This window comes from Piliocolobus tephrosceles, chromosome 21, assembly GCF_002776525.5.
Source record: "Piliocolobus tephrosceles isolate RC106 chromosome 21, ASM277652v3, whole genome shotgun sequence".
In the NCBI taxonomy this organism is placed as follows: Eukaryota; Metazoa; Chordata; class Mammalia; order Primates; family Cercopithecidae; genus Piliocolobus; species Piliocolobus tephrosceles.
The window spans coordinates 12,541,972-12,554,378 of NC_045454.1; the positions used below are offsets into that span (position 1 = coordinate 12,541,972).

At 53.8% G+C, this 12,407-nt stretch overlaps 3 protein-coding genes across 11 annotated transcripts in view; 2 read left to right on the forward strand and 1 right to left on the reverse strand.

Annotated features, from left to right (window-relative positions):
* ERCC1 (ERCC excision repair 1, endonuclease non-catalytic subunit) overlaps positions 1 to 4,607 on the forward strand; it is a 25,051-nt gene extending 20,444 nt beyond the window's left edge. For all 3 annotated transcript variants that reach the window (XM_026457318.2, XM_026457317.2, XM_026457319.2), the window contains one exon: positions 2,226 to 4,607. In XM_026457318.2, the coding sequence (XP_026313103.1) occupies positions 2,226 to 2,279 (54 nt within the window). In that variant the 3' untranslated portion in view covers positions 2,280 to 4,607. The remainder of the gene's footprint in view (positions 1 to 2,225) is intronic.
* CD3EAP (CD3e molecule associated protein) lies at positions 1,218 to 5,774 on the reverse strand. 3 transcript variants are annotated; one of them, XM_023182347.2, is made up of 3 exons: positions 5,223 to 5,774; positions 4,706 to 4,847; positions 1,218 to 3,829 (listed from the first exon to the last, which is right to left on the reverse strand). In XM_023182347.2, exons 1-3 carry the CDS (start codon positions 5,242 to 5,244, stop codon positions 2,449 to 2,451), a joined length of 1,545 nt encoding a protein of 514 aa, XP_023038115.1. In that variant the 5' UTR covers positions 5,245 to 5,774; the 3' UTR covers positions 1,218 to 2,448. The 3 variants fall into 3 exon arrangements, with proteins under 3 accessions (XP_023038115.1, XP_023038114.1, XP_023038116.1); XM_023182346.2 differs by having other exon boundaries at positions 2,165 to 3,829; positions 5,217 to 5,328; XM_023182348.2 differs by having other exon boundaries at positions 2,165 to 3,829; positions 5,226 to 5,292.
* The window catches only part of PPP1R13L (protein phosphatase 1 regulatory subunit 13 like), a 14,517-nt gene continuing 7,697 nt past the window's right edge, over positions 5,588 to 12,407 (forward strand). Inside the window, exons 1-3 of one of the 5 annotated variants that reach the window (XM_023182342.2) lie at positions 5,595 to 5,649; positions 6,034 to 6,252; positions 6,776 to 6,859. The gene's annotated coding sequence lies outside the window, so the exon portion shown is untranslated. Of the gene's footprint in view, positions 5,650 to 5,875; positions 6,253 to 6,578; positions 6,860 to 12,407 lie in introns of those variants that run through there. The other 4 variants (XM_023182343.1, XM_023182341.1, XM_023182345.2 and 1 more) reach the window with 4 other exon arrangements.

The following is a 12,407-nucleotide window of genomic DNA, read 5'->3' on the forward strand; positions in this document are numbered from 1 at the left end:
TTTTTTTTTTTTTTTTTTTTTGAGACGGAGTCTTGCTCTGTCGCCCGGGCTGGAGTGCAGTGGCCGGATCTCAGCTCACTGCAAGCTCCACCTCCCGGGTTTACGCCATTCTCCTGCCTCAGCCTCCCGAGTAGCTGGGACTACAGGCGCCCGCCACCTCGCCCGGCTGGTTTTTTGTATTTTTAGTAGAGACGGGGTTTCACCGGGTTAGCCAGGATGGTCTCGATCTCCTGACCTCGTGATCCGCCCGTCTCGGCCTCCCAAAGTGCTGGGATTACAGGCTTGAGCCACCGTGCCCGGCCACGAGTAGATGGTATTATAGGCACCTGCTACCATGCCCCACTAGTTTTTTATTTTTAGTAGAGACGGAGTTTCCCCAGGTTGGTCAGGCTGGTCTTGAACTCCTGACCTCAGGTGATCCACCCACCTTGGCCTCCCAAAGTGCTGAGATTATAGGTGTGAGCCACTGCACCTGGCCTTGAAATGGCTTTTATCCAAAGGGCAGGCAATAACAAATGGTGGTGAGGATGTGAAGAAAAGGGAACCCTCGTATACTTTTGGTGAGAATGTAAATTAGTACAACCACTATGGAAAACAGTTTGGAGACTCCTCTAAAAACTGAAAGTTCAGCTTCCACATGATCCAGCAATCCCACTGCTGGGTATATCCCCAAAGAAAGGAAATCAGTGTATGGTACAGGGATCTGCACTCCTGTTTGTTACAGCACAGTTCACATTGCCAAGATTTGGAACCAACCTGTGTCCATGAGCAGATGACCAGGCAAAGAAAATGTACTTATACACAATGGAGTACTCTTCAGCCATAAAAAAAGTATGAGATCCTGGCTGGGCGTGGTGGCTCACACCTCTAATCCCAGCACTTTGGGAGGCCGAGGCGGGCAGATCACTTGAGGTCAGGAGTTCGAGACCAGCTTGGCCAACATGGTGAAACCTCGTCTCTACTAAAAATACAAAAATTAGCCGGGTGTGGTGGCGCGTGCCTGTAATCTCAACTACTCAGGAGGCTGAGGCAGGAGAATCATTTGAATCCGGGAGGTGAAGACTGCAGTGAGCCAAGATCATGCCACTGCACTCCAGCCTGGGCAACAGGGAGAGACCCTTTTCAAAAAAAAAAAAAAAAAAAGAGATCCTATCGTTTACAACATAATTAACTGGGGAGTATTATGTTAAGTGAAATAAGTCAGGCACAGAAAGACAAACATCACATGTTCTCACTTATTTGTGTATCGAAAAATCAAAACAGTTGAACTCATGGAGATAGAGTAGATGGATGTTCCTGGAGGCTGGGGAGGGTAGTGAGGGGCTGGCAGGGAGATGGGGAAGGTTAATGGGTACCACACACAAAAAAAAAGAGAGAGAGAGAAAGAATGAATAAGACATACTATTTGATAGCACAACCAGGTGACTATAGTCAATAATAACTGTACATTTTAAAATAACTTGGCCAGGTGCAGTGGCTCACACCTGTTACCCCAGCACTTTGGGAGGTCCAGGCAGGCGGATCATGAGGTCAGGAGTTTGAGACCAGCCTGGCCGATATGGTGAAACCCCGTCTCTACTAAAAATACAAAAATTAGCCGGGCATGGTGGCGGGCACCTGTAGGCCCAGCGGCTTGGGAGGCTGAGGCAGAAGAATTGCTGGAACCCAGGAGGTGGAGGTTGCAGTGAGCCAAGATCACACCACTGCACTCCAGCCTGGGTGACACCGCGAGACTCCATCTCAAAGAAAAAAAAAAAAAAAAAAAAGAGTAAGCCAGGCACGGTGGCTCATGCCTATAATCCCAGCACTTTGGGAGGCTGAGGCGGGTGGATCACAAGGTCAGGAGATCGAGACCATCCTGGCTAACACGGTGAAACCCCGTCTGTACTTTAAAAAAAAAAATTAGCCAGGCGTGGTAGCAGGCGCCTGTAGTCCCAGCTACTCTGGAGGCTGAGGCAGGAGAATGGCGTGAACCCGGGAGGCGGAGCTTGCAGTGAGCTGAGATCCCGCCAGTGCACTCCAGCCCGGGCGACAGAGCAAGTCTCCGTCTCAAAATAAATAAATAAATAATAACTTAAAAAGATTGTAACTGGATTGTTTGTAATTCAATGGATAAATGCTTGAGTGTTTAGGGGAAAAAAAAGAACCAAAACCCCACTCTAGATTTACCCAGGAAGCAGCTCCTTTAATGACGGGTTCCTCATTTTTTTCTCCCTCCCATCCAGGCCCGGAGGCTGTTTGATGTCCTGCATGAGCCCTTCTTGAAAGTACCCCGATGACCCCAGCTGCCAAGGAGACCCTCGGGGTAAAAATAAAGCATCCTCCCAGGCCAGGCTCCTGTTGGCTATGCTGGTGCAGTCTCTGGGAGGGGTTCTTGAGGTGTCACCTTCGGATGGCCCAGGTGGGCACCTTCAGCTTTCTTTAGTTCCTCAGTTTCCCTGGAGCAGATTACACAGGCTGCTGCTGCTTCCTCCGCTTCTTGTCCCGGCCTGTGGGAGCCTCCTCCCCAGTCTTTGAATTCAGCGGTGGCCCCCGCATCTCCTCTTGGGGCACTGTTTCTGGCATCCAGCTTTCCTGACTCCGCTTCTTCCTCTTCTTGGTGGATCCTGGAGTTGCCCTGGCCTCAGGCTGTCCCTCCCCTGGCAGCTCAGGCTCTAGTGGCTGAGTCAGCTCAGTCCTCAGCTCAGTCATTGTGTGACCTCTCTCTTTCTTCTTCTTCTTCTTGGTGGATGTGGGAGCTACCTGAGGCTCAAGGTCACCCGGCAGCTCAGGCTCCACCACCTCTGTCTCTGGCTCCACTGTGGCATTCTGCTGTTTGTCTTTCTTCCTCTTCTTTTTGGGAGCTGCCAGGGCTGCCTGGGCCTGAGGCTCAGCTCCATCTGGCTGTTGAGGCTCCATCGTCCCCCCTGGGAACTCCAGAGGCTTCATCTCTGGCTCCACTGGCTCCATCGCCTCCGTCCCTGACTCCATCATTGCAATCTGTTCCTTTTCTTTTTTCTTCTTCTTTGTAGGGGGAAGAGGGATGCCTTCCTCCAGTGGCTCCACCTTCACCTGTGGCTGACACTCAACTGTCATCCCCTCCTCTGGCTCCATCCCTTCCATCCCCTTTTGCCTCTTTCTCTTTTTGGTCGGGGACAGGACTGTGTCTTCTAGAGGCTCAGTGTTAATCTGTCCCTGCTTCACTGTCTTGTCTTCTGGCTCGAAGGTTTCTGTCCCTTTGGGCTTCTCCCTCTTCTTGGTGGTGGACAGGAGCAGCACTTCCAGAGGCTCCAGTGTCTCCACTGTGGGCTCTGTCCCCACAGGCCCTGCCACCTCTGGTTCTTTCAGCTGCTGATTTTTCTTCTTCTTCTTCTTCTTCTTCCTCACATCCATTTCTGGAGACCCCAAAGCCATGTCCACCTCCAGGACCCCGTGCCCATTCACTGCCTCCAGAGTGACTGGGGCCTCTGTCACCTGCATCTCCTTTTTCTTCTTCCCTGAGGTGAGCAGGTTGGGGGCCAAGGCTGACCTAGGCCCTGTGACTGGTGGGCTGCCCCCAAAGGCACAGAACCGAGGCCGCAGGCCAGGGGGGATCTGTGGTGGGGGACTTGCTGGGATGAGCTGCAGAGGGCTCCCCGACAGGGATTGCTGGGGACCCTCAAGGATCCTTAGGGTGCCCTGGGGGGCTGAGGCACAGGTGAGTCCACCTCCTGCCTCCGTTGAGGGGGCCAGCAGGGTTGCTTCTGCAGCCTGGGGACAGCTGCTGAGGACTCGATAGCGGTGCCGCTTGCCTGCCAACTTACCCTTGACGATCTGCGAGCCAGAGAGAGGCACATGGCGCCCATTGAAGCTATAGAGAGAAACAGGGAGGGCAGAGGCTTAAGTGGAACAGGAGAGGGAAGCTTTTTTTTTTTTTTTATTGAGACAGACTCTTGCTCTGTCACCCAGGCTGGAGTACAGTGGCACAATCTCAGATCACTGCAACCTCCACCTCCTGGGTTCAAGCGAGTCTCCTGCCTCAGCCTCCCAAGTATCTGGGATTACAGGCGCCTGCCACCATGCCTGGCTAATTTTTGTATTTTTAGTAGAGACAGCGTTTCACCATGTTGGCCAGGCTGGTCTTGAACTCCTGACCTCAAGTGATCTGCCCGCCTCGGCCCCCCAAAGTGATGGGATTACAGGCACGAGCCACTGCGCCCAGTGGCCTCTGGTTTTTAATAAAACATGACTAGAGTGATTCCATCTTAAAGTGAGTGGCTAGGCACTTAAAAGGTTCATGCTTATGGCCTGAACATAACCACATCCCAAGCTGACCACCAATTACAATTAGAGAATATTTATGGCCATACAGGACATGTCCCACCAAGCCTGCAGAATGTCCAAATGTCCTAAGAATGCAGCCCCCGTTGCTTAAATATAATATAAATGAGCAAGCTTAGGGTGCAGGATTAATACATGGATAACACCAATAGCCCCTACGTTTAGTGAGCTTATCTGCACACTCCAAGTTTAATTATAGTTCCTTATAAGTAGAGATACTAACAAAGGGTTGTGGGTTTCTCCTTATTTCTGAGGACACTTTACTCTGTAAAGGAGTAGTTTCCAATAAACTTGCTGCTTTCATTGTGCTCTGTGACTGGCCTCGAATTCTTTCTTGTGACAAATTCAAGAACCCGCCCCTGAGGTCTGGATCGGGACCCTCTTTTCCGTCAACAAGACCACTCACCAGTCTGGGGCAAAATCTGCAGGGGCCTGAATAAGCCACAGCTCCGTATCTGGACCCGTCAGCGCCTCCAAGGAGAAACGAGGGGACTCTGAGGCTGTGGGCTTCGCGATAAAGTTAGGGGGACAAGAGAACCGAGCAGCACCTGCAGCAGAAGGGGAAATGGGGTCTACTGACACCTCCTTGCCGGTCCAATCTTGCAGGGCGCACCTATCGGTCCGTTGGTCTTAACCTCGTGAGCACTCCAATCCCCTCAACCTGGTTACTCCTTTCTGCCCACCTGTTCCCCAGAAGCGACCTCAACTTCACCGATCCAACCCCTGGGGGCGCCTTGCTCTCCACGGGTAGCCCACCACAAGATAACCCTCTCTCCGTTCGTATTCTCGTTCGCCCACTGGGAATGCACGCTCTCCGCAAGTCCTGCTTCCAGGGACGCCTCCTTTTCGGCCCGAACCTTCCCGGGCGCCCCTTTCTCCTCCCACCAGCGCACCCTCCGCACCCCGTCAACACGCACGCTCACCACCGGCCTGGGGCTCCTCCATCCCGGGACCCACACCACAGGCGACCCAGTAGCTCGGGCTGCTCACACCCGGTTGCAGACCACGTGGATCCAAAGGGGTACGGCCTCATCCGGGAGCGCCCAACTGGTGCGGGAGCGCGGGGGTAGGTATCGCTCGACTCCTGTTCTGCAGGAAAAACTAGGGGAAATTTCCACGTGTGCAGATCAGAAAACCGAGGAAGAAGCCTTTTTCGGAGAAATGTAATCCCGAAAGCCGCTGATTCGTTGTTGTGCTGGAGTCAGAGGCCCGTCGGGTCCCGATGGGTCGCCCCCATTGTCTGTCCAATATGGTTTGTTGCAACGCCTCCTTAAAGGGGCAGCCACACTGCTCTTCCTAAGTCTTAAAGAGACAGGACGGTCGATTGGTCTGAAATTCTTAAAGAGATAGGTAAGAATCCTAGTTAGCAGGGCTGTGCTTTCTGTGTTAAATGCCTTCTGGGGAGGTCCAGATGCCTCGGAAGTTCAGAACTTGACTGGAAGAAGCGGGAAAATGGAGAAATAGGGGCAATCCGTCTGGAGGGAGTGAAGTTCCAGCCAGGGGGCGGGGCTTCTGAACTCCGGGGGAGCGGGAAACGTAGGGGGAGGAGCTTGTGGTTCTTGAGGGAGGAGCCTCGGACCCAGGAGCCTGACACGCGTGGAGTGGTGCTGAGCACGGTGTAGCGCTTGTGGATCAAATGGGACTTGTAGATGCCCTCGGGGGTTTAGTCTCATGCATGGGAAGCCTCGATGACTTTCAGGAAGGGACCTGATCGGCGACTCCTCCCTGCCCCAGGGCGCGTGTAAACAGCCGCACGTGGACGCAGATTTGGGGGACGCACCCACGTCCCTTCCCACTGGGGCCGCCCCGCGTTGGGCGGCGGTTGGAGCCGCGGGAAGGTGGCTAGACAGGGTGACCCGACTGCATTCCTGGCCGGTTTGTCAGCGCCACTTCCCGCCCCCTCTGCCAAGATTTAGGATCCTACTCCAGAATTGGGGCACCACTTCTATCCAGGTGGGAGAGGCTTTGCAGAGCGGAGGGAGGGTCAAGGGAAAGGGGAAATATTTCCCCTCCCCGGGATCTCCAGACGGTTCCCTTAGCGTGGGCGAGAGAGACACCGGGGTGCTGCCCCTGCGGGCTCCAGGACTACAATTCCCAGAGGACCCGAGGCAAAGAGTCGACCGAGGTCGGTCGCGGAGGCTGCTGGGGGTTGTAGTCCAAACTAAGATTTTGGACTCTTGCTAGGACATCCTTTAAAGATCCAGTCCGCACTTTTTATCGACGGGGAGATTCGGGCTCAGAGAGACCCGGGGGGATACTGATCAGGAAAGGGCTGGCCAGGTCTCTCTCGACTTCTGGGCCTCGCCCTTCCTGTCTGTGAAATGGACTCTGGGTGAATCCAAATGGTATCGTCTCGGGCTACGTCCTATTCCTCCCGGACTACAAGTCCCAAGGTGCTCGAGACGACCTCGGCTCCCCCTCCCCTCCGGGACCCGCCTCCCTCCAGCCCAAGTCACGTCGTCTAACCTGTTCCCAGCTCCTGCCCCGCCCCGTTCTCCGCTCCCCGAAGCCGAAGCCCGAGCCGGAGGAAGCCCCCCGGTGCCAGGATCTGCCCGGATCCGTGAGTTTCACCCTCCCTGGGACCAGAGGCCCTGAAAGAGCCCAACACCCGCGTTCCTGGGAGGATTGGGAGGGGACTTGGACGCCAGGTCCCAGGGCGGAATTTGGGGCGCGCCGACACCTGGATCCTTAGAAGGAAACTCCGATACCTGTTTTACTGGAGGGAAGGAAAGCGAGTTCGGATGCCTGAATTCTTGGAATGGAGGGATTTGACCCCTTCATCCCGGGGAGACGTTGGAGCTGGAATTCCTGAGTCTCTCGAACTGGGAGGGCTCTAGGAAGCCGAGTCTTTGGGTAGTATAGGGGTTCGAATCCCCGAGTGTTGGTCAGAAATGAGAGGCTCAGACTGGTGCGGCTCAGGGTGGAATGGGTGACCCCCCTGCCACCCTCAAGCTGCTGTCTCCACCGATCTTCTAGGTCTATGAGCAGAATTAAGGGTGGGGCAGGGATAGTGGAGCCTGGGTTCCTGAAGTGGAGCATGACAGGTACCGGGGTCCCTCCGGAGGCTGTGTCCCGGCTCTCCCCCGACTTTTCGGCTCGGGGATGGGGGCGGGGGAGGAGAGAAAACACCGAGGCAGATCTCCAACCTCCTCTGTGCCGCTGAGCGAACCCAACATGTCATTAGCCTGGGCGTCAGACCTGCCTAACCAGAGAAGGGACATCCGCCCTAGGGCACCCCCTGGCGGAGGTGGGCTCCCCTATTGCTTTATGGGGTGGGAAACAGCTGGGTTTATACAGGTAGTTCTAGAACCCAGGGCAGAATTTCGGAATGCGGCTGTTGGATTCTGGGAGGTTTGCATAGCCGAGCATTTAACCATTACGCGGAGAGGAAGGGGTAAACTGAGGCTTGGAGCTCACACAGGCAGCAGTTTGTGGGGTCAGGATTCTGCCTCCTCCTTCTGCAGCTCTCTGGGGGACGGGATTCTCTCCGTCCCAGCCAGATTTTCTGACTAACCTTCTGCCTCAGGGCTTCTTGCCCTGACCCTGAGGTGAGAAATGTCACCTCCACGCCCATCTGTCTGACCTGAGGTATTGTGGGAGATAAGGGAGGGACAGAGGCTAATTCTGGAGGTGTCTGTCTGTCCTTGAGGCTGGGGGGAGGGCAGGACCAGGCACCTCCCTCTGTCTGTCCTCCCCTTCTCACCACCCACATGCGTCCTAAGCAGGGGGATTAAAAACAGAATGGGGGAGGCCGGCATCTGATGAGATGGGTGTTTCCCAGTGTCTGGGCTTGAAGGACATTTGATGATAGCCTGAAATGAAATTAAAAATAATAACCGTGGCTGCCAAGACAGGGCTCTGGTGTGCCAAGCGCAGAGCTGGTAGGTAGGTAGGAAAGCTCTCATTGTCTAGAGGAGTCTTGGATGGCAGAGAGGTTTCCCTTTGAATAAGGTTTGCTGACCCCAAGGAAGGACTCCTCATTACAAATGGAGAAACGGAGGCTGGAGGGTGGATATTGCTCAGACCCTGGGCTTTTGCCAGCTTCTGTCTGGAATCTTCCAGGGCTCTCCCAGCCCCCCATCCCTAAGTGACTGAGAGTGATCGCTGGCCAGACTCAGGAATGTACAGGGGGAACTGAGGACTCTGAGAGGCAAGGGCTCAGGACGTTGAGACCCTGGGTGTCAAAACTCAGGGCTTGTATGATCTCAGAAAGAGTTGAAAGGACCCTTTTAGGGGGAAAAAATTTACATTGAGTCTTGACCCCTCACTCTGTTGCCAGACCCTGTGTTATAATAGACAGCCAAAAACATCTGGTAATTATGAATCCTGTATGTGTGAACTTTATTTCGCGCACTGCATTGTTTTAATCACGGCTTATAAATGTCACTCAATCCTCATACCCCTTTGAGGTGAAGGTATTAATTCCTCCCATGGTCTACACGAGGAAACAGGCACAGAGAAGCTAAATAACAAGCCCCAGTAGAGGCTTAGAGCAGGAAAGGCCCTAGCCCATTCCACAGACGTCCACAAAGGAGGAAACCGAGTCCCGGAGACAGTGGAGCCTCTCCCAGATTCAGTGTGACCGGACAGGGATGTAGGAGTCCAGCCTGGGTGTTCCCAGCTCAGTCTGGCTCTCTGACCCGGTTCCTACTGAAGATGACTCCTCCAGGAAGTCCACAGGATCCTTAGCCCTAAAGAACCTGGCTGGGGTGCAGAGGAGGCCAGGGAAGGAGAGCCAGGGGTGGAGCGGAGGGAGGAGCCCAGGGGAGAGTACCTGCGGCTGGACGGGAGCCCGCGGGAGAGCTAGGAGCTAGAGCTGGAGGGGAGCCCAGGGGAGAGGACTCGGAGGCGGAGGTCAGGGGCAGAGGCCTGGGAACAGACACACGGCCCGCGCCACCCCCGCGCCCCGCCCTTGTATCCCGCCCGGCCCCGCTCCCTCGCCGCGGGATGTACAGCACCTGCCCGGACCCGCTGCGCATTCCCCCGGCCTGAGCTCAGGCGCAGTCCGCCCTCCTGGCGGGGGTCGGGGCGTGACCGCCCCCTGGTGGCTCCGACGTCCCCATCGCCTGTCCCAGCCACAGCCCCACCACCCAGGGTTGGCATTTCTTTAGACCCAGAGGATGTCAGCATGGAATCTGAGAATCTTGGAAATTTGGGGATCATGGCGCCGTGGCTCACGACTGTAATCCCAATACTTTGGGAGATCGAGCCGGGGAGGATCCCATGAGGCTAGGAGTTTGAGACCAGCCTAAGCGCAGGCACAAGCGAGACCAAGTCTCTACGAAAAAAAAAGAAAAAAAGAGTCACTTACTGCGGGAATGCTGGCATTGGAGGCTGCACAGACTTGCTCATTTATCTATTTTAACAGTTAACAAAGTATTGTTTGTGTATCTCTGAAATTCTAAATGCCTGAGTTTTGATTCCTGTAGTCTCTTCTTCCTAAGGTCTCAATTCTCAGAGCCCTGAATTCTTCCTGCACCTTCTGACCAGGTGGATTCTTACAATAGTCCTATGAGGTGAACTGTTATTTATCCCCATTTTACAGATTAGGAAACTGAGGTACTCTGGTCAGGGTTGGACGGTGGTGCTGCCAGATTTGATTATTTGATTCTTTTTTTTTTTATTCTTTAAGAAATTGGGTCTCACTATGTTGGCCAGGTTGGTCTTGAACTCCTGGCCTCAAGCAGTCCTCCCACCTCGGCCTCCCACAGTGCAAGCATTATAGGCAGAAACTACCATGCCCGACCCTCAGATTTGAATTCTTGAAGTCTGACTTCTTACTTGTGCTTTTACCAGCCCCACTATACCATCCATCGAGACTCCCAGGGTAGTGCAATCCTGGGTTAGGTAGAATATGGTACAGAAAGACTCAGAATTCTGGGTTAGACAAATTGGAGAATTCTAGAATGTTCCAAAGATAGAATCTTGGACTTAGCGCTTTCCAACAATAGGCTCTTTAGCTGAGGGGTTTAGGCTCTGTAGAACTTTAGTTACAGTCGGGCTGGGTGTGGTGGTTCACGCCTGTAATCCCAGCACTTTGGGAGGCCGAGGCGGGTGGATCATGAGGTCAGGAGATCAAGACCATCCTGGCTAACATGGTGAAACCCCCATCTTTACTAAAAATACAAAAAATTAGCCCAGCGAGGTGGTGGGCTCCTGTAGTCCCAGCTACTGGGGAGGCTGAGGCAGGAGAATGGTGTGAACACGGAAGGCGGGGCTTGCAGTGAGCCGAGGTCGTGCCACTGCATTCCAGCCTGGGCGACAGAGCAAGACTCTGCCTCAAAAGAACTTTAGTTACAGTCCTAAGGTTCTTACAGTTTCAGAGTCTAGGGCTCATAGAGATTAAAGGGGCCTTTCAGAATAGCTGGTTTGGCCAGGTGTGGTGGCTCATGCCTGTAATCTCAGCACTTTGGGAGGCTGAGGCGGGAAGACTGCTTGAGCCCAGGAGTTCAAAACCAGCCTGAGCAACAAAGTGAGACCCCTGTCTCTACAAATTTTTTTTTAAAAATTTGCTAGGCCGGGCGCGGTGGCTCAAGCCTGTAATCCCAGCACTTTGGGAGGCCGAGACGGGCGGATCATGAGGTCAGGAGATCGATCGAGACCATCCTGGCTAACAGAGTGAAACCCCGTCTCTACTAAAAATTACAAAAAACTAGCCGGGCGAGGTGGCGGGCGCCTGTAGTCCCAGCTACTTGGGAGGCTGAGGCAGAAGAATGGCCGGAACCCGGGATGCGGAGCTTGCAGTGAGCTGAGATTGCGCCACTGCACTCCAGCCTAGGCGACAGGGCGACACTCCGTCTCAGAAAAAAAAAAAAAAAAAATTTGCTAGGTGTGGTAGCGCAAGCCTGTACCTATAGTCTCAGCTACTTAGGAGGCTGAGGTGGGAGGACCACTTGAGCTGGGAGGTCGAGAGGCTTCAGTGAGTCACAGTTGCAGCCTGGGTAACAGAGTGAGACCCTGTCTCAAAAAAAAAAAAAAGTGATTTACCTCCTTTCACTGTTGGGGAGACTGAGGCCCAGTGAGTGGAGAGGACTCAGTGCCCAAATTCACACACTCCCTGTTCATCCAAATGAGCCGCCAGCTTGAACAGGTTCTGTTCCTTCGACTTTCCAGACAGAGGCAGGTATCAGCATGACCCAGCCTGCCCGGCTGCCTGTACCGCCAGAGCTAAGCGGTGGATGCAGCAGGGTGGTTGCAGAGCTGGTGGGCGTGGTGGCTAGCATGGGGATAGGGAAGGTGCTGGCCTGACCGGTTCCTGGTGGCCTAGCTCCCTCCCACTGGGCCAGTGACCACAGCTACCCCTCCGCCCCAGCCACCTCCCTGTTCCTCTTGCTAACAATGGATCAGTGAGAGCCAGACCTCCCACTGGATGGGGACCCTAAGGAAAGGAAGCTGAGCAGTCGCTTCCCTCTGGGACCCCTCTAATCTGGTGGAGATGACCCAGAATAAGTTAGATCCGGGTGTGAAACCCATAACTACCAACTTCTTGCAGGGTGACCTTGAACGTATGTTTCTGAGCCATGCTTTCTTGCCTGCTAGGGTGGTTTTACTATTGAATGAAGCTTTGAGTGCACGTCATTTCTTACCACTCTAGAAGGGAGTGGCCTCTCAATAATAATAATTATTATTATTTTTTAATAGAGCCTCGCTCTGTCACGCAGGCTGGAGTGCAGTGGCATAATCTATACTCACTGAAACCTGTGCCTCCCAGGTTCAAGTGAGTCTTGTGCCTCAGCCTCCTGAGTAGCTGGGATTACAGGCACATGCCACCATGCCCAGCTAACTTGTGTATTTTTGGTAGAGATGGGGTTTCACCATATTGGCCAGGCTGGTCTCGAACTCCTGGCCTCAAGCGATCCATTCACCTCATCCTCCCAAAGTGCTGGGGTTACAGGCAGGAGTCACTGCGCCTGGCTGGTTATTGTTGTGTATTTTTTTTTAATACTTCTTTTCTTTCTTTCTTTCTCTCTCTTTTTCTTTCTTTTCTTTCTTTCTTTCTCTTTCTTTTTCTTTCTTTTCTTTTCTTTCTAGACGGAGTCTCACGCTGTCACCAAGGCTCCGTGCAAGCTCCGCCTCCCGGGTTCACGCCATTCTCCTGCCTCAGCCTC

What these genes read in the sequence shown, in the direction of transcription:
- CD3EAP (XM_023182346.2), bottom strand. Translation starts at nt 5,244, where the DNA reads ATGGAGGAGCCCCAGGCCGGTGGTGAGC. An exon ending in GCCCCAGGCCGGTGGTGAGC is followed by an intron (nt 4,848 to 5,216) that starts GTGCGTGTTGAC and finishes CTTCTGCTGCAG; the next exon opens with GTGCTGCTCGGTTCTCTTGT. An exon ending in GCAGATTTTGCCCCAGACTG is followed by an intron (nt 3,830 to 4,705) that starts GTGAGTGGTCTT and finishes TTCTCTCTATAG; the next exon opens with CTTCAATGGGCGCCATGTGC.